Source organism: Microtus pennsylvanicus, chromosome 8 (genome assembly GCF_037038515.1).
Source record: "Microtus pennsylvanicus isolate mMicPen1 chromosome 8, mMicPen1.hap1, whole genome shotgun sequence".
Lineage (NCBI taxonomy): Eukaryota > Metazoa > Chordata > Mammalia > Rodentia > Cricetidae > Microtus > Microtus pennsylvanicus.
This window is the reverse complement of record NC_134586.1, coordinates 3186795-3208233: the sequence shown is the minus strand read 5'-3', so window position 1 is coordinate 3208233 and position 21439 is coordinate 3186795. Positions and strand designations below refer to the sequence as shown.

At 45.1% G+C, this 21439-nt stretch overlaps 1 protein-coding gene across 4 annotated transcripts in view; it reads left to right on the top strand.

Annotated features, from left to right (window-relative positions):
* Bmal2 (basic helix-loop-helix ARNT like 2) overlaps positions 1-18280 on the top strand; it is a 43785-nt gene extending 25505 nt beyond the window's left edge. For 3 of the 4 annotated variants that reach the window (XM_075982263.1, XM_075982265.1, XM_075982264.1), the window contains 8 exons: positions 3773-4013; positions 4497-4603; positions 5029-5179; positions 6597-6655; positions 8840-8921; positions 11500-11596; positions 13359-13449; positions 14803-18280. In XM_075982263.1, the coding sequence (XP_075838378.1) occupies positions 3773-4013; positions 4497-4603; positions 5029-5179; positions 6597-6655; positions 8840-8921; positions 11500-11596; positions 13359-13449; positions 14803-14939 (965 nt within the window). In that variant the 3' untranslated portion in view covers positions 14940-18280. Of the gene's footprint in view, positions 1-3772; positions 4014-4496; positions 4604-5028; positions 5180-6596; positions 6656-8839; positions 8922-9478; positions 9609-11499; positions 11597-13358; positions 13450-14802 lie in introns of those variants that run through there. The other variant, XM_075982266.1, reaches the window with a different exon arrangement.
* The last annotated feature ends 3159 nt before the right edge of the window (positions 18281-21439 follow it).

The following is a 21439-nucleotide window of genomic DNA, read 5'->3' as shown; positions in this document are numbered from 1 at the left end:
ACCCACGAGGAGCTGGGCTCTCCCCCAAGCAATTGCCAGTTTAAAAATGTGGCTCATAAGCCTGCCTGCAGCCCAGTCTCAGCTGAGGTTCCCACCTCTCAGATGACTTTAGCTGGTGTCAAGTCGACACAAAACCAGCCAGCCTAAGTGGAGAGTCTTTGGATTGATGTCTGTCCTGTGAAGTTTGTGTGTTCATTCTTTAAATGGTGAATATTAACCCTTTGCCTGATGAGTCACCAGCAAGTCTCTCCTAGTTCTGGGTTGTGTTTTTCTGTTGTTGACTGTGTGCTGTGGACTAGATTTTGAGCCTGGGAATCCCATCTAGGAAAAGCTTGCTTGTCCAAGCATCTGAGGTAGCTGCTCTGTTTCCTCTTTGTAACTTCATAAGTCTGATATCTACACTGAGGTCTTCATTCATGTTTCCATTGACTTCTGCGGAGGGTGAGAGATGGGGCTTCAGTTTCGGGTCTGCGAATGGATATCCGGTTTCCCCAGCACTGTGTGTTGAGGGAGCTGTCATTTCTCCCACGCAGGCTTTCCCACACCAGTGTTGAGAATCAGCTGTCTGCGGACCTGTGGTTTGTCTCTGGGTTCCTCGCTTGCTCCATTGGACTGTGTATATGTTCCTGTGCTGTTACCATGCACTTTTGGTACCATGGCTCAGGGCTGTACTTTGAAGTTAGGCACCTCCAGCTTTGCAGTTTGGGCTCCTCTGTGCTCCCATGTGAGTTTTAGGTTTTTCTCAGCTCTGTTAAGGATGTCATTGTTTTTCTGATAGGGACTACATCGAATCTGTAGACTGCACTGAGCTGAGCCAAAAGAACAAAGCTGGAGCTATTCTGATTTGGGGTTTGCTTTGTTCCTGCTTTCTAAGAGGAACCATTAGGTTGCATATTCGAATTCTGTCTTCTTGACATTATTATTTTTATGTAAGCGCTCATTGCTATAAACTTCCTTCTTAGTACTTTTTGCTTTATGCCAAAGATTTTAGCCTGTTGTGGTATTTTTATATTTTAAAGAATTCTTAAGTTAACGTAGAAGGAACCTGGTACCATTGTGACATCTTTATAAGTGTATACATTATACATTGGCTGCTTTCATGTGGTGTCTTTATAAGTGACATCTTTATGTGTGTATACTCTATACATTGGCTGCTCTCATTGTGACGTCTTTATAAGTGTTTACACTATACATTGGCTGCTCTCATTGTGATGTCTTTATAAGTGACATCTTTATGTGTGTATAAACTATACATTGACTGTTCTCTTATAAGTGGCATCTTTATGTGTCTATACACTATGCATTGACTGTTCTCATTGTGACATCTTTATGTGTGTATACACTATACATTGACTGTTCTCATTGTGACATCTTTATGTGTGTATACACTATACATTGACTGTTCTCATTGTGACATCTTTATGTGTGTATACACTATACATTAACTGTTCTCATTGTGACGTCTTTATAAGTGACATCTTTATGTGTGTATACACTATACATTGGCTGTTCTCATGTGACATCTTTATATGTGTATACACTATACATTGGCTGCTCTCATTGTGACATCTTTATATGTGTATACACTATACATTGACTGTTCTCATTGTGACATCTTTATGTGTGTATACACTATACATTGACTGTTCGCATTGTGACATCTCTATGTGTGTATACACTATACATTAACTGTTCTCATTGTGACGTCTTTATAAGTGACATCTTTATATGTGTATACACTATACATTGACTGTTCTCATTGTGACATCTTTATGTGTGTATACACTATACATTGACTGTTCGCATTGTGACATCTTTATGTGTGTATACACTATACATTAACTGTTCTCATTGTGACGTCTTTATAAGTGACATCTTTATGTGTGTATACACTATACATTGGCTGTTCTCATGTGACATCTTTATAAGTGACATCTTTATATGTGTATACACTATACATTGACTGTTCTCATTGTGACATCTTTATAAGTGACATCTTTATATGTGTATACACTATACATTGACTGTTCTCATTGTGACATCTTTTGTGTGTATACACTATACATTGACTGTTCTCATTGTGACATCTTTTGTGTGTATACACTATACATTGACTGTTCTCATGTGACATCTTTTGTGTGTATACACTATACATTGACTGTTCTCATGTGACATCTTTATAAGTGACATCTTTATATGTGTATACACTATACATTGACTGTTCTCATTGTGACATCTTTTGTGTGTATACACTATACATTGACTGTTCTCATTGTGACATCTTTTGTGTGTATACACTATACATTGACTGTTCTCATGTGACATCTTTATAAGTGACGTCTTTATATGTGTATACACTATACATTGGCTGCTCTCATTCGCTCTCCTCCGCATGCCCCTCCCTGTCCTAGGTTCCTTCCTTCCTCCTGTCCGTCCTCTTCCTCTTCCTTTTCCTCATCACAGGTGTTTCCATTTCTGTCTGTTTCAAGAAATCTTAAATTCCCCTTGGGTGGACGTGCACTGTCCCACCTCCACGCAGACACACAGGATTTAGTTTTCTTAATTGACTTATTGACTCCATCCCATTGTGACCAGCAAAGGTACAGGATAGGATTTAATTCTGCATGAATTTGTTAACACTCGTTTTGTCTACTCGAGAGACAGTTCCACACGTGATGAAGAGATGGGAAGACTGTGAGCGGTGCAGAGGCTCAGAGGCCGAGCCAGCCTGTCTACACCTGGCCCTCAGCCACACTGTAGGCCCCTCTGTTTCCAAAGACAAGCGGAGACTATTAGAACACCTCACAGAACTATTAAGGCTGTTAGACGAGTTATACATTCACGGCCGTAAGACCGTCTGGCCTGAGGCTCACTCTCTTCATCTCTATGCCTCTGCTGACTGGAACACTTAGGACAACCTACAGAATTTACTGTTAAAAGAGAAACAAATGATTTTTTTAAAGATTTGTTGTTGGGGACCAACAAGATGTGATGGCATTTGAGGGACACACAGTGACCTGAGTTTAATCCCACATAAAGATGGAGCGAGAATCAACTCTGAAAGCTGTCCGCTGAGCTCCAATGCAGGCTTCTGCACGTGTGCACTCAGATGTCACACACACGCTAATAGTGATAATGAAATCTGTTGTCCTGTCGGTCTTCCTGGATCCTGCAAGTTAAAACAATGGCTGTGCTGGTCTTCTGCAAGCCCAGTCACAGCTGAACTTTCCAAATAGCGTGTCTTAGGGCTTCCTCTGCTTTTCTAGGCGTGTGCAATGTGTGCACCCGTCTTCTGAGCCCATGTGATCGTTCATTGTTTTTGTAAACTTTTCCCATAGTTGAGCATATGATTTTTTTCTCGTTTTTCATTTGGTGGGCTGGTTTGATGAGCTTTTTCATGGGAATTAATTGCTTAGAATTTTTCTGAAAACTCAAGCTTTTTTTTTTTAAATACCTTTTAATCTGTTTCCAAGTGCTCATCAAATATGTCTGTGGTTCAATAGGATCATATGTGTCGATTAATCATCCTCACAGCCAACAGTAAGAGATTCTCTTCATAATAGACACAGTGGTACAGATACGTAACAGCTTGGGAGAGTGAGGTAATAATATCAGGAGTTAGGGGATAGCCTCTTATACATAGGGATCTGGGGGGTAGCCTGAGCTACCAGATGAATTTGTCTCAAAAAAAGGGGAGGTGGAAGGAGGGAAAGAGGAAGTGGGGTAACATTGGTATTTGTGTTTTAAGTGTATTTCTATGGCTTTTCGTTAGACCACAGAAAATTCTATACGGTCCATTGCACCGGATACTTGAGAAGCTGGCCCCCAAGTGTTGTTGGCGTGGAGAAGGAGAGGGACAGTGAGAAAGAAAGTGGTCCTCTTACCTGCCTGGTAGCCATGGGACGGTTGCATCCATACAACGTCCCTCCGAAGAGCAGCAAGATCAAAGTGAGGCCAACTGAGTTCGTGACCCGCTTTGCCATGAATGGGAAATTCGTCTATGTGGATCAAAGGTGCGCGTGCACGCCGTGGCTATAGGAAGTCGCTGGGGTCGCTGAGGTTGTTGGGGGAGCAACTCCGACTCCATAGCTCTGCGGGAGGTTTCTTCTATTAGGGCTTGGGAATCGGAAGCACAGTTTAAACAACATAAGGATAGGGCTGTGTTGGTGATTTTGGTCAAGACAGAGGACAAACCTGGAAAGGTGTTTCTTAGTCCTGGTGCTGAGTTCAGACCCGCTCCGCGGCCATGCTGTTGGCGGTAGCCTTGTAAGCGCATCATCTGGACTCCGTGGGATCTCAGCTGGTGGCTTGCTACGCCGTGGCTCTGGTCTGGGGCTGGGGAGGACCAGGGCATCCCTTAGGAGCCCAGTGGTCCCTGTGACTAGCTCTTCCCCCAGGCTGCTGCCCTGAAGTCCCACCTGTCCTGGACTTGCGGTAGCCTGGGAGCCGTCACCATCTTCAGCAAATGCCACGTTTGTTTTGTGTTTCACAACCAGGGCAACAGCGATTTTAGGATATCTGCCTCAGGAACTCTTGGGGACTTCCTGTTATGAATATTTTCATCAAGATGACCATAGTAGTTTGACTGACAAGCACAAAGCAGGTGGGTGGTTCATCGAGTGTGATGCTCTGAGGGTAATTTAAAATCACAACTTCAGTCAGGGGTGGTGGATCGCACTCAAAATCTCAGTACTTGGGAGGCAGAAGTAAAGAATCAGGAGTTCCGGGCTAGCCTGGACAACATGGCAAAACCCTGTCTAAATAAATAAATAAATGATTATAGCATTGACTTTTGATTTCTCATTCCTTATTAAATTCAAAATGCAAATTGATTCTCAAGACACTGGCTTTTGGTTTGGTGTCTACTTTCGGCCTAGAATTCTGTAGGGGCCCTGGCTGGCCTGGAACTGGCAGCTACCCTCTTCTCAGCCTCCCTGATACTGGAATTCCGGGCAGGAGCCACCACACTCGGCCTGAAGGCTTTTGACTTTAAAGGCTGCTCTGTTGATCACATCTTTTCTTGTGAAGTTCTACAGAGTAAGGAGAAAATACTTACAGACTCGTACAAATTCAGAGTGAAGGATGGCTCCTTCGTAACCCTCAAGAGCCAGTGGTTCAGCTTCACTAACCCTTGGACCAAAGAGCTGGAATACATTGTGTCTGTCAACACACTGGTTTTGTGAGTACTTCTCTGCCTTCTTAAGACCTTTGTATTCATTTCAAATGAGTATCTCTGCTTTTCCTAAGAAGCCATTAAAGTCGCATGGTCCTCTGGCTGTATGGAAGCTTAGTTCGGGGATGGATGCCAGGAGCTAGTACAGATGACAGAATCCTTGTGGGCTTCTCCCGTATCCATCCCCAGAGCTTGTCATCATTAGTTGCAACCCCTGGGACAACATAAAGTCATGTAAATGGTTGTAGTACCAGGCTGCATAGGAATAATAACAAGAAAAAAGCCTCAATGTGTTTGGGAAAGATGAAAGTTATTCCCTTCAATTGTGTTTGGTCCCAATCCTGTGTCTGTGGTGACCAGTAGTGTCTGAGAATTTTTTTTATTCTTCATTGATGTTAGTTGCTCAAGTTAAACTGCATATTCACCCTTTGTAATTTGCTTGGTATAAAGTCTGGCGGTGCACACATATGATCCTGGTGCTTGGGAGGTGGAGGCAGGAAGATGAGAAACTCAGAATCGTTCTTGGTTATGTAGGGAGCTTGAGGCCAGTCTAGACTACATGAAACCTTGTCTCAAAACAACAACAAAACAAAGCAAAACAAAAACAAAAAAAAAAAAACAAGGAGAAGGAAGAGAAGGAGAAGAGGAAGAAGAAGCACTGATTTTACATTGGGGATAGAGCTCAATGGTAGAGTACTTGCCTAACGTGGACATGACCCTTGGTTCAGTCTCCCCAGCACTGGTGGGGAGAGGAGGGAGGTCGGGCACACATGTTTAATAACGGTACTAAGGAAGAAGAGGCAGGCAGATCTCTGAATCTGAGGCTAGCCTGGTCTACACAGCCAGGGCTACAAAGAGAGACCCTGTCTTGAAACAAAAACAAAAGGAAAAAGAAAAGAAAGCTCTATCTTTTATGACTGTACCACATAGAACTGTAGCCAGCACAACCACAGAGTGAGCAGAAATCCGGCCCATGTCTTCTGTGGAAGCGTCCACCTCCAGCCAGCTCAGCCCAGCCTGAGCTTTTGCTTTGCTAAGTTTATGAGGTGCCATCATTGCTGTGGTATGTTTGATCTCACTTTGACACTCCCAAGACTGTCAGTAAAGTTCACGTTGAATCAGAAGGTGGAGCTAGCTACTAGCTGACCAAAGTTAGCCATAGAGGTTTTGGAGGACTGAGGACAGATGGAGAGATACAGGAAGTAGTAGGGAGGGGCTGAGATAAAGACGTGGTTTTTGGATGGGGGAAGGGAAGAGAGAGAGAGAGAGAGAGAGAGAGAGAGAGAGAGAGAGAGAGAGAGAGAGAGAGAATAACACATCAGTGAGTGGGAATTGGCAGACCACACACATGGAGTCAGTGTAGACGCATTCATAGGTTCCCCTCACTTCAGAGAACATCACCCATGTTGTTTCTGGTTTCCAGGGGGCGCAGTGAGACTGGAGCACCCCCCTTCCTTTACGGCAGCAGCCAGTCCTCAGAAGGTAAGCGTTTCAGATGGGGGTTTAGCTCAGACACGTCACCCAGCATGTGTTTTATGAAGGTGCGGTTGTCTGTCCAGGGGAGGGTGGAAGACGTTCCGACTGGACAGACATTTGTTATAGAAGGAGGCCAAGGCAGCAAAGGTGACTCGGCGAGTCCAGCATTTGTCATGCACACATAATGACCTGAGTTCAGCTCCCAAAACACACACAAAGGGGAAGGAGAGGACCACAATGTTGTCCTCTGAATTCCACCACCACATACATGCATCATACACACACATACACATACACATCAAACACACATACACACATACATTATACACATGTACACAATCACCACACACACATACATATGCACACACCTCCACTAGAGTGTAGCATGGCACCACACATAAGCAGTTGCCCACGTGACTGGTTTCCTGCTGGATGGAGTTCCTCACAAGCAGGCCTGGTGTTTTCATGTGATCTCCCTACAGCCAGTATTCTTCCCTGACTACTGTGTGTTACACACCACTACACAAATGCGTTCCTCCCTGTCTACTGAGTGTGTTACACACCACTAGACAAATGTGTTCTTCCCTGTCTACTGAGTGTGTTACACACCACTACACAAATGCGTTCCTCCCTGTCTACTGAGTGTGTTACACACCACTAGACAAATGCGTTCCTCCCTGTCTACTGAGTGTGTTACACACCACTAGACAAATGTGTTCTTCCCTGTCTACTGAGTGTGTTACACACCACTACACAAATGCGTTCTTCCCTGTCTACTGAGTGTGTTACACACCACTACACAAATGCGTTCCTCCCTGTCTACTATGTGTGTTACACACCACTACACAAATGCGTTCCTCCCTGTCTACTATGTGTGTTACACACCACTAGACAAATGTGTTCCTCCCTGTCTACTATGTGTGTTACACACCACTACACAAATGCGTTCCTCCCTGTCTACTGAGTGTGTTACACACCACTACACAAATGCGTTCCTCCCTGTCTACTGAGTGTGTTACACACCACTACACAAATGCGTTCCTCCCTGTCTACTGAGTGTGTTACACACCACTACACAAATGCGTTCCTCCCTGTCTACTGAGTGTGTTACACACCACTACACAAATGTGTTCCTCCCTGTCTACTGAGTGTGTTACACACCACTACACAAATGCGTTCCTCCCTGTCTACTGAGTGTGTTACACACCACTACACAAATGTGTTCCTCCCTGTCTACTGAGTGTGTTACACACCACTACACAAATGCGTTCTTCCCTGTCTACTGAGTGTGTTACACACCACTAGACAAATGTGTTCTTCCCTGTCTACTGAGTGTGTTACACACCACTAGACAAATGCGTTCTTCCCTGTCTACTGAGTGTGTTACACACCACTAGACAAATGCGTTCTTCCCTGTCTACTGTGCTCACTGCACACCAGTGGACAATGAGAGACAATCATGAAGGGTGTGTTTTGCATCTCCCTCTCTTTTTTTATCCACGGGGTTGTACTCCTGTATTTTATGCAAAATATTTGTTTAAGTATCTGGATGTGGTGATAGCACATACATGTAATCCCAGCACTTGGGGGCAGAGTCAGGAAGATTAGGAGTTACCTCTCTCAGGTACTTAAGACCTGATTAAACAACAAAACTAAACAAAAACTCCAGGAGGCAGAGGCAGGCAGGTCTCTGAGTTCAAGGCCAGCCTGGTCTACAGAGTGAGTTGTAGAGGACCTGGGTTTGGGTCTCATGCTGGTGGCTCACACCTCCCTGTAACTCCTGGCGTCCACGACACTGCGTGCATTATATGCACCCTCGTGTATGCAAGCAAACACTCATACACAGAAAATAAATAAAATAAAAACAGCACAAAAGGAACTATGAACTGTAAAGTGGCATTGCCTGGCTCTGCTGTAAAGGTCAAAGGTCAAAGGGGAAAAGGCCATGCTGAAGGTCGTGGGTGGTGACTGTGCCCTTGGACTACACTGTCTATAACCACAACCCACAGTGTCTCTAGCATTGGGAACTGTGTAATGGAAGGTTAGATGTTTCCTGGCGTTTCAAGGGGTGGCTCAACTGTTTCTTTTCAGGAGAAACCAGGAAGATATTTCAATAGAAAGAAAGCCACTGGCTTGGGCTGTGTGCGCCTTAACATCCTTGATTGTGTTTTCTCCTGTGCTGTTGTCTAGACTCGTTTAGACAGTCCTGTGTCTGTGTGCCTGGAACACCCATGGGGACAGACATTGCAAACGAGGTTCTGCGTTTACAGAGGTGAAGTATTATCACTGCAAATATTCTTGTATAAATGGCTGCCTTAGTCACTAACCAGCACACAGATTGTTCGTGTGTGTGTGTGTGAGTGCTTGTGTGTGTGTGTGTGTGTGTGTGTGTGTGTGTGTGTGTGTAAGCATTCGGGAGGGTAGGACAGAAGGTGGGTGGGTATGTGCATATGGATGCCATACCTACGGAGATCAGAAGCATCAGATCCCCTGGAACTGGAGCCACAAGCAGCTGGGACCCGCCCAGATAAGGACTTTTATAATCTTAATTTGTCAGATTGTTTCTGAACATCACACCAAATACAGAATTCAGGAAGAAGGAATTGATAACTTTAATTGCATAAAAGTTCGAAATTGAAGCATAAACTATACCATTACAATAAGGTTGAAAACATAAACTGGAAAATGTGTGTATTTTGTATGATAAAATAAACTAACTTTAACCTATAAAGATTGTATACCATAAATATATTAAATATGTAAGTTTTATATAGTTATATGTTAAACTTAATGTATAGCATAAAGGTGAGCTATTCAATAATTTTGTAGGTGCCTGGAGAGATGGCTCAGCAGTTAGGAGCACTTACTGCCCTTGTGGGAAAACCCTGTTCCGTTCCCAGCATCCACTTAAAGGCTCACAAAGGTGTGTAACTCCAGTTCTAGGAGATCCAGCTCCCTCTTCTGGCTGCCAAGGGCCCTGCACATCTGTGCTGCACATATGCAGGCAAACACTCATAATCTTAAAATAAATAAAATAAAACAATGTCTTAGAATAGCCAAATTGTATTGAGGCTAAATAGTGGGCATGAAAGAAAAATGCAAGAGAAATCACCAAGAAACTTTAAAATTATCCATTTCCACTCATATTTAAATACGTACATAATGAAGCAGTGGGTTAGCACTTTTTCACTTAGATTATCCAAGATTTGAAAGTTTGGTAATCTTCTATATTGGGGAGAATGTGAAAAAAAGTCCCTAATTCTTTATAAAGTATAAATTACTGAAATAACTTCGGATGGAAATTAGACAAAATGCATTATAAATATAAGTATAAACCAGGTGTGACTGTGCACTCGGCAAGTTGATCCTTCTGAGTTTGGGGCCAGCCTGTGCTGCACGCAGAGACCTTATCTTTAAAACAAAATGTATTCAGGTGTGGCATAGTGGTACAAGCCTATAATCCCAGCACTTGAGAAATAGAGGCAAGAGGAGATCTATGAGTTCAAAGGTGGCCTGGTCTACATAGTGAGTTCTAGGCTAGCCAGTGCTACGTTGTTGAGACCTTGTCTCAATAAGAAGCAAGTTTAATCTGAGGCTCAGAACAAGCTGTCTCAGCGAAAGAATAAGACCGTTGATGGCTGCGCTCCGAAGTGGGGCCTTAAACAGCTAAGCAATTCCCTCCGGTGTGTCCATATAGTAGAATGTGCTGCAGCGTATGACGGGGGCGGGAGTGAGAGCTCGGCAGTTAGCGGGGGGGGGGGGGGGGGGGGGGGGGCAAGTTCAATTCCCAGGACTCACATGGCAGCTCACAGCCATTTATACCTCCAGCCCTGGGGTATCTGATGCCCTCTTCTGGGCTCCAAAGTCACCACACATGCCCGTGGTGCACAGGCATGCAAGGGAATACATACAAGGGAACCACTCATACACACAATATACATACATACATACATACAGAATAGGGAAAAAGGGATAGCGCATGTGAGCCCACACCTTACTTGTTTGGCATCTTAGCCTCAATTTCAAGGTCTATATTTCCTCCTGTTGAAGGTGTGAACCAGGGATCTAGGTAATAGTGGATCTGCTTATGTGTCTTACTTTTTAAAAAATGACATCTGTTTACTTATTTTTGTGTATGTGCCTTTGTGGGTGAGTGCACGCCACAGCCTGTGTCGGGGTCAGAGGGCTCCTTGAGGAAGTCAGTTCTCCTGGAGTCCCAGGATCAAGCTCAGGTCGTCAGGCCTGAGGCCGGAGCCTGCACCCACTTGGTCCTCTCACTTGCCTGCCTTTCACTTTTTAAGCAGAATAAAATGCGCGTAACAGCGTTTGCTATCTTAATATACACAGGGGCTGGAGACGCAGCTCGGTGGTTAGGGTGGTTGGTGATCATCTGGAGGACCCGAATTCAGTTCCCCCACCCACACCAGGCAGCTCACAAGCAGCAGTAACTCCAGTTCCAGGAAATCTAGCACCCTCTTCCGGTCTCTGCAGGCGCTTGCACACACATGTGCATACACGCATACACATACCTAAATATAAACAAAATCTTAAAATGCACAGCTCAGCACCACTCAGTACTGTGCTGCGCCATCACCACGCTTCCCCGAGGGTCCTTCATTTAACCCTCCCACTCCCGACCTGCTCTCCCACGGCCCCAGCCCCCTCCTTCCTTGGGCAGCTTCAGCACTCCAGAGTCAAAATTAAATCTGGCTATGAAGGCGTGGGTATTCAGTCTGGAGTTCCTCGCTGTCGTTTATCTGTCGGTCGCTTGTGTGAAGAAGCACTCAGGGGAGAAAGGCTCCCTCTAAAATCCCATCAGAGGGATAAACTTCTCTTGTCTCCCTTCTCAGGTTACACTCCTCATCCCCAGAAGATTCAGATCCTTCAGAAAGAGCTAGAGATCGCCTCAGTGTGAACTGCAGGAACGCCAGTGTGCCCGTGAGTGGTGTAAGTGTTCATTGTGAGAAAGAGGCCACCCCATAAAAATAAATGGAATTTCTGCTGACTTGGTGGCCTGAGGATGCAGCACAGGTTGGTGGTTACAGGAGGCATAGTTAGAAGGACACAGAAGGCTCCAGGTTGTGACTCAGATACCTTTGGAAGGTTGGGTTCAGAATTTGAACTCTGCCTCAGTTTCCTCACTTGTGGGGCAGGTATGATAATAACATCCCCCCTAGATGAATATGAGAATTAAGGGATGAAATATAAACCAAAAACACTTTTTGAGACAGCATCCCATGTAGCCCAGGCTGACCCCAAACTCACTGTGTAGCTGAAGTTGACTTTGAACTCCTGATTTTCCTACCTCCACCTCCCAAGTGCTGGGATTACAGGCGTGCGCCACGATGCCAGACAAAACCAAACACTCTTTGCGCTCCTCCTAGGTGCTCAGTGGGTAATAGCTGTTATGATCACCACAGACTCTACACTCAAGTAGTTTGAAAGAGATTTAAACACCGACATAGTCCAGCTAACGGAAATGCGTGTTGCACACCCCTGGGCCCAGCACACCTGTCTTCCAGCAACTCGAGAGCTGGAATGAAGAGTGACTTCAAAGCCAGCTTAGACAACTTAGACCCTGTCTCAAAATAAAAAGGTTTAAAGATTAAAAAGACTTGAAGGATGGATATATAGCTTAGTGGAGAGCCCTCGCCTGGCGTATGGAAAGGCCTGGGGGTAGTAATAAGAGCGGCGGCGGGGCTGCGTCCCCAACACCCCAGCCGCCTGCTCGGCTAGCTTTTGCCCCGAAATAATTACACGGACACTGTATTCTTTTAATCACTGCTTGGCTCATTTCTACCTGGCCTCTTCTAGGCTAACTCTCGCATCTGGACTAGCCCATTTCTTATCATCTGTATAGCACCGGTCTTACCGGGAAGATTCTAGGTCGAAGCTTCATCGCGTGTGTCTGCCCGGGAGAGGAGAGCTGTCGAATCTGAGCTCACTTCCTCTTCCTCCCGGCATTCTGTTCTGTTTACTCCATCTACCTATGTCCTAACCAATAGGATGGGCCAAGGCAGTTCCTTTATTAGCCAATGACCTTCCTCCATCACCTGGGTTTGATCCCTGTAACTGGGGACGCTCAACCTCGTGCTTTCTGGAAGTCCTGGTGTGGCACAGAGACATTCCATGAGTCAGCTCTGTGCCCTGAGAATATGGAAGGACGGCCATGTGTGATCGGGGACCAAGGGCCCGAAAGTACAAACATCACATAATACTTATATGAAAATATAGCTGGTCTTCCTATTAAGTTATTCACTTATTCACACGTTTAGCAAATAAAGTGATCTTACAGAAATGAACATATAAATCATTGTAATAAAATCTTCCAGCCTCCGCATGTGCATAGCTGTGCAAACATGTCCGTGTACACGCATGCACACATACATGCATGCACACATACACGCATGCACACATACACGCATGCACACATACACACATGCACATACATGCGCCCCATAAAAGGACCTCAGCTTTGCTGTAGGTGCCTTAGTTTGGAATCTCATGGCCACAGGGAGCGGCTGACGGTAGGGATAGGCTCTTTAAGCTTCCGCTATGGAAGATGCGGTGTGTGCAGGGCAGGACATACAGCGTGGGGTGGGTACTCGTGAACCGCTGCAGGAGGTTCTGGTGCCGACCCACTCGGAAGCCGCCCAGAGGTCCTTGCTGTGCTCGAGGCTTGCTGACTGCTCCTGTCCTGTCTTTCCAGGTGTCCACGCCGAGTCCTGGAACAGGGACCCTGGAGGCTGCCGGGCAACACAAGAGCCCTGAAGCTGCCCACGGTCACAGGCCACTCCTCAGTAAGTTGTTCCTGTCACCCGTCACCGTGTGAACTTTCCCAAGCTTCCTCTTTGTCACCGTAGTCTTAGGCACAGGAGATTTTTGAAAAAACGAATGCTTTATAAAATAACATTTTTTTTCCACCAGGCATGGTGGCACATACCTATAATCCCAAAACATGGGTGGCTGGGGCAGAGGATTCCTGTGAATTCAATACCGTCTTGGGCTACATAGTGAGTACTAGGCCAGCCAGGGCTACGTAGAAAGGAAGCTCCGCCCCACCAGAAATCTCCGCAAGATCCCCCCACTCGGAATCCTAATACCTAATACCTTCGTAATCAGCAGGTATTATTTTTTTAAAGATTTATTTAATTTTATATTATGTGTACATGTTTTGCCTTGCATGCGTGCATGTCTGAGCCCCACATGCATTCAGTCCCCTCAGAAAGAGTGTTGTCTCCCCTAGGCTGGAGTTACAGGTTGTGAGCTGACACATAGGTGCCGGGAATCAAACAAGGGTCATCTGGAAGAGCAGCCATTGCTCTTAACGGTTGAGAAAGGGGTCTATTTTAGTTCACAGTCCCAGGTCATGTCTGTCACTGGGGGACAAGACAAGGCAAGGGCTTGAAGTCTTCAGCCAAATCAACAGTCAGGAGCCAAGAGAAATTGTTGTGTGCTCACTTGCTCAGCTTGCTTTTCCACGCGTACACAATTTCGATCCAGTCCATGAAATGGTAACCCCCGCAGTCAGGGTGGCTCCTTTTAAAGTCTTCACAGGCCTTCCCACAGGTCCCCACGGCCTTCCCGCAGGTCCAGACAGACAGACTCTGTTCCTAGGTTCTAGATTGTAATTAGTTGACAATTTTAAAGGTAAGCATCACCCAGGACCTCTTGTATCTCAGATTGGGCTCAAATACTTATGTAGCTAAGGATCACCTTGATCTTCTTGTCCTCCTGCCTCATGCTGGGATTACAGGTGTTCACCCCCACGCCTGATTTATACAGTGCCGGGCGTTAAACCAGGGCTGCACGTGTGCTAGGCAAACCCTTCACCAAGAGAACCTCAGCCCTTGCTATTGACGTTCCTGTTCTTGACTATGACTATTTTATTTTTAATTCATTTAATCGTGTATGAGAGATAGGCCTGCATGAATGTCTGTGCACACAGGCCTGTCTAGTGTCCACGGAGGCCAGAAGCCATTGCTGGATCCCCAGGAACTGGAGTTACAGATGTTTGTGAGCCGCCGTGTGGAGCCTCTGCGAGAGCAGCCAGTGCCCTTCAGCCGTTTCTCCAGACTCTGCCTACAGTTATTGTCACACACAGCTTCCTTCATGGCTCCCCAGGCTTACGTAGCCTGTGTTTTACCTTCCAGGTGACGGTGCCCAGCTGCGTGTGGATGCCCTGGGTGACAACGATGACAGGGCCATGGCTGCGTTCATGAATTACCTGGAAGCAGAGGCTGGGCTGGGTGACCCTGGGGACTTTGGCGATGTCCAGTGGATCCTCTAGCGTTTGATCCACAGGAGACGGTGAACTCAAGGGAGGATCCCTGCGGAGTGTCCCATCTACAAATCACGCTGTTCTCCAGCACTGTGTCTTTATCTTTTATTAGTAGTCTATCGATTTTTATACATCTGCACCTTACTCTCACATGGTTGTGGGAGAACAAGATGTTTTCCTCCACAGCGAAACAGTCAAGTTCATCCAATTCTCTTTACTCAGTGAACTAGCCTGGGGTCAGGCTGCCATATTTTGGCTAAAACGTTCTGACCAAAAAAAAAAAAAAAAAAAAATGCTGCCAACCATATTGTTTGGGCTTTACTTTGCTTCTTTTTTTTTTGTATAGTTTTGTTTTTGAGTATTAACATATTGACATTTTCCTTGTCTATTGCCTAAGAGACTGAGAACACCGGCCTGTGTGCTGTGACATATTCCCGCACCTTGAGCCTTTCCCTGACTGATGAAAGAGCTTGGTGCTTCTAGGATATGGCGAGCTCTTGCGCATTTAAAGAGGCCGAGCAGCTTATGAGGTCGTGCTGGTGATGAACACTGTGCACAGTCTGTGTGGACCTTGGCGAACTGCTAGGATGTTGAAGCCAACTTGTGCACGTTACGATGGACTTCAGGGGAGAGGACTTCCATCCCAGCCTTGTTGACAGAAGAGGACGGACCCTGAGCCCTTGACCCTGGCAATATGACCACTAAGGGTTTTCACTGCAGCTAGAGCTGTCCTGTTGGTTTCCGCTGTTGAAGCTGGCTTAGCGACAGATTCGGCGTGGAGGATAAAACAGGCCCAGGCAGGTTAAATGACCTGTGGGAGGTCCTGCCTTAAATCCCTAGGTTGTTAATGTTTAATGTATATAATCCAGTTGCATTTGTGGTAGCAAAGGACTCACTAGTCCCCTGGTGACTGAGCTGACTTTAGAGACAGCTGTAACCTGCTAGGTAATTGGTTAGTCACCACTGCCTGCAGCCAAAGGAATGAAGCAACTGGCAAATATAGTTATTTGTTATTGTTTTGTTGTATGATTTTGTTTGTTTGTTTGTGGAGAGAGTATCTGTGTAGCCCAGGCTGGTCTGGAACTTACTGTGTAGACCAGGCTGGCCCCATATCGATATTATAGAGATCTACCTGTCACTGCTTCCCAAGGGTTGGGATTAAAACCAAACATCACAATTCCTAGCTTAAATACAGTCCTTTAAATCATGAGGCAATGAAAACCACTTAAAAGCCAACATTCTAGTAATAATTTAAATTTTAGAAGGCATTTTAAGACAGTGATTAACCCAGAGATGGTTCAAGTGGAGTGTAAGAATTAAGATGATCTGAAGCTCTGGCCTAGGAATGCAGCCCAGTGGGTAAAGTGCTTGCCAGCATGCAGGAAACCCTGGGTTCAGCTCCTAGCACTGTGAACCAGGTGTGGTGGTGCCCACTGTAATCCCAGCACTCAGAAGTTAGACAGGAGGGTCGGAAATTCAAGATCAGACTGGGATCCATGAAACCCTGTCTTTAAAATAAATAAAGTGAAAAGATTATTTAAATGGCTATCTATTCGCTTTCCTGAAGAATCACACTTTATCTTATTTTGTGTATGGGTGTTTTGCCTGCATGTCTGTGTACCACTTACATGCAGTGCCTGTGAAGGCCAGAAGAGGGCATCAGATGCCCTGGAACTGGAATTGCGCACATTTGTGAGCTGCCATGTGGGTCCTCTGAAGCAAGCGAAAGCTCTTAACCACTGAGCCCTCTCTCGCCCTAGTGGTGGTATTTATCACCTTGTGTTTGACTGTCTTTGCCACGCTCACTCAGACCCTTTTTGTGCTCTACAGAGGCAAGTCTGACAGGCTGGGAAGAGCCGGGACGCCCTCGGGCTCTAACGCAGGTCCAGACTCACTTTTTAGCTTTTCTTTGGTGGTTTGTCTTCCCAGCGAACTGCTCGCTGAGCCCCTCACCCTAGAGTCCTTTTGTTATTCACGCTGTACCTGACAGAGCAGAACTTTCGTCAGATCTGCGAGGAACAATTGTCACCAGCTTGCCAGTGTTCCTAGTATGCCCTTTTGCCATGATGGGTCCATAAGGATGTAGCTCGAATAATAAAAACCCAGAGACAGATACTGGGGTTAAACCCAGAAACCAGAAAAGCAAAGCAGCCAAGCCACTAAAGAAATCTTACCTCTTCCAAGGCTGGGCACTAACGAGCTTGCATTCACTATTTCAATGCTATTTGGAATATATGCAGTTAAGGCAAAAAAAAAATTAAAATTAATTGTACTTATATCTTTTTACTTTTATGTTATTTTTGACTGAAACTCACAGTTTTGGCTTGGTCTCCTAAGTGCTGGGATTGCACCCGTATACCCTGCTGGTTTATCTTTTTAAGGTGGTGAGTGTATGTTTCTACTGGACAGCACCATCCTAGGATATTTTGCTCGGTGGATGTTATGAAAATGGACCAAAGGTTGAGGGATGAGGTAATCCACTCTTGTTACCCCAGTCCTTAGAAGCCAAGTCAAGAAGATGGCTGAAAATTCTGGGCCAACCTGGACTACAGAGTGAGAATTTGAAGTTCCATGGATTTTATTACATGAAGATAGCCTCAAGCTACATAAAATGTGGGTTCAATATTGACACCATATGGTCAATAAATACATAAATTTATTGAGAGACAAAGACAGCAGGAAATGCAGAAGAACCAGGAACCTGTGGAATGAGGAGGAGGAAGTTGTTTGTAGTGTCCCGCTGAAAAGGTCACACCTACAATCCCAGTATTCATGAGGTTGAGGCAGGAGAATCACTGTTAGTTTGAGGCTGGTCTGAGTTATGTAATGCTTCTGTGTCTCACTGAGATCAGAAGCAATAATAACTGCATCGCAGGCTGCAGGGTCTCTGGGCTCAGCACGGGGTTGTGAACCTCCCGTGTCCCTGGGGCTGCATCAGGCCAGGTAGAGAGCTGACTGCCTCGTGGTTTGCCCGGTGTAGAACAGGGCTGAGGGCTACTCTCTCCCTTCTCTGAGGGCTTTCTTTGGATTAATTCCTACCCCTCAGGCCTGGGAGAGGCACTTTCGCCCTCCCTGCCTGGAAGGCAGTGGTCTTTGGCAGCTGAGGGAGACACATGGGCCAGAGGTGTCTTGGAGGTTCTGTTCAAGCTGTAGAGACTGAGGTGCCAGTCAGTGCTGGGGTATCCTCTGACCTTGGGGGAGCTGCTGTCATCCAACTTCTTGAATGATGAGTTCTACCCCATGTTCAACTCTTTCTAACTCTCTTGTTCTTGTCTGTATATATTACTGTTTTTTTAATTCTGTGGTAAATAATGAAAAGAGTAAAATTAAATTATATTTTACATTAATAACTAGTTTGTGATTTTTCTAATTTAATAAACTTTCTCCCCTTGGTGTTGTGCACTAGTTTCTAACGTAGAAGAACATATTAAAGAAAGGGTTAGCTTTCAAATCTCTGGGCAGAACAGTACACAGCAGCTGTCCACATTCACACGTTAATAACTGCCTGACCATTTAGATTAGAATTTGGTGCTGAATTTCCCACTGGGCCACAGTGAGTCCCTTTTTCTTGTCTCTTCTTTCTGAAAAGTATTTTAAATTTTTAATTTTTCATATGTACTTATTTATGGAACATGTAAACAAGAAGCAGTGGTGCATTGGTTTGAAAGAAAATGGCCCACAAAGGGAGTACCGCTATTAGGAGGTGTGGCCTTCTTGGAGTGGTGTGGTCTTGTTGGAGGAAGTGTGTCACTGTAGAGGTGGCCTTTGAGGTCTCATATATGCTCAAGCCACACCCAGTGTTTCAGGCCACTTCCTGTTGCGTACATATCAAGATATAGGACTCTCAGGTCCAGCACCATGTCTGCCTGCGTGCCGCCATGAAGCTCCATGACAATAATGTGCCGGGGAACCTCCTTCAGCCAATGGCCTTTGGGAGGCTGGGCCAGGTTGGGCGTGGCCTTGCCTTGTGTGCCCGCTTTCTCTCCTCTCTTGCCTGGCTGCTGGATTCCGTTCCTGTTCCCTACTTGTGCAATAGACTGTGATCTGTGAGTACCCCTAAATAAAGAACCCCTTATTATACTCAATTCTGAGCTACTGTGGGATTACTTTATTAGTGTTCACCTACATCTGCTGCCCAACGTGGGTACAAGCCTGCACCTACCAGGACGAGTTCATCACTTCCCGCCATTGCCTCTCACCCACAGTGCACTGCTGCAACCTCTCCAGCATCCTGGGATTTATTCCCACCATTGATTCCTGCTGTGTCACGGTGGTTGGACCACGATCTCCGCCATGTCATATCTGCTGGTTGCGCACAGGTCCCTTTGTGGCCCACGACTGCTGGCAAGTTTTGGGTTCCTTGATATTTTGGCCAACAAAAACCATGTACAGAATCGCTTTAATTGCTCTTAATAATTGTTCTTAATTTGTCAAGCAAAGCATATTTGTCAGTATTAAAGCAGTCACCAATATGCAAACTGAGCAGGACTATTCACACAACCGCAACGCCTGCTGGAAAATAGAGATTATTATACCTACAATAATTTACTGAAATCTCACAATGTAGTTAAGTATAAATAAATTAATAAATTTGAAAGTTATACAATGACAGACTATATCGCCATCCAGGAATTTAATAACCATTTTGCTTACACTATGGGAGGTATTCTGAAAGGCTCGTGTGATTTTTTTCTTATACAGCCATTTATTTGGTTTTGAGAATTAGCTTTGTTTTTTTCATGTTATATCCTTAAGAAAATGACTTAGTTTTCTTTTTCATATTATATCCTTAAGAAAACAACTTAGTTTTATTTTTCATATTATATCCTTAAGAAAACGGTTTGATAACAGAGCCAAGAATGAGGCACTTTTAGAAATGATACAGTCTTTGCAGACTAATGATGAACAGCTAGCTGCCAGGATTATACAATTAAATCAAAAGTTACCTGAAAAAGTTAATGCCATTGAAAAGGATAGCATTAATTTGACAAATTTCAATCCATGTCAAAGGGTGCTGAGAAATTATCTGAAAGAATTCATACTGTTGAATTTAACAATCGAAATCTGTTAAAAAGTTGTGATAAGTTAACAGATAGAGTATCTCTTCAGGAAGGCAATCTGCACGCTATCCAAATAATGTCCAAGAATGAGATGTTATCGTTACTGGAAAATTTTCGTACCTTGGAATCTTATGAGCAGAATAAGGACCAGAGGCTAAACGACTCAGTGAAAGCACTGGAATTATACACAGGCCAAGAGTGTCAGGCTTTACAAAAGGTGGTGGTAAAACGATTTGAAATGGTTGAGGAAATTATCAGAACGGATGAGCCGGAAGAAAAGGTACCAGGACAGGATTTAGCCTCACCAGTACCTGTCAGAGATGACTTATCCAGGGTTTTAACATGTTAATCTGTAATCTCCTCTGACAAACCACCCAGTATTAAATACCCAAAAGGATTCAAAGAATGTAAAATCATTCAACCTATAGGTATGAACAATGTAAAGGAAATTAAGCAAGCAATGGTGTCTTATGGCTTGCATTCACCATTTGTTAGGGAAATGGTAAAAAGGTGGGCTTCAAGCAATAAGGCTACCCCAAACGATTGGCTTCAGTTAGTTTCAGTGGTCCTTGGAGATGGACCTCAGCTGCTATGGAAATGCAATCCTCTCTTGCCTGGGATGTAAGACAGGAGGCTTGTGGGTTCAAGGTTAGCCTGGGCTGCACTGCAAGGCTTGGCCTCAGTAAATAAATAGACAAATACTTTTAAAAGCAATAAAATTCCCCACAATTTGGGGGTCAGAATATAGTGACGGCACAAATAACAACACACTAAACAAGCAAAGGATGACCGTGTTACCAACGCACACAAGTTGTCTTTGTATTTTCAGACCAAGAAAAAGAAAACTGGCTGATGTTTTAGGAAAAACAAGCTTTAAACTGCATTCTATTTTACCTCTAGTATTAGATGTTTAGCCTATAAATAACACTAAAATCCCAGCAGGGTTAGGAAGTTGACTACAGAGCTGACTAGTGACTGGGAAAAACAATGCAGCCATTCCCAGTCCAAACGTAGAAAAACAGAAGGAGGGCTTTCTAGGAAGTGGGGTCTGGCTGCAGCCAGACAAGAGCATGTCCTTGCTTTGGGCGTATCCTACACTCTGGCGCAGAGGCAGACATCAGTAGCAGGATGCCTGACGTTCGGAGGAGGGGCCTGGCACCGGGCCATCAGTGGGTGGCTTACGTTAGTCACAGCCACCACACCCACCTGCTCCCAAAGTCCAGCTGCTGCACTGTTCGCGAACCTCCATGTTTAGTGTGAACCAGGCCAGCATGCTCAAACTCCTTGGCAGGTTTCCACTTGGGGACTCCTCACAGTGTTGCGGTCCCCATGACTGTCTAGGGTTTCTGTGTCTGCACTGTGAGCATCCCAGACAGTCCTGCTGTGCGGTGTGGGAGTCTGGCCTGTGCGCCAGAGACGTTGGCCACTAGGTGCCACTAGCAACCCAGT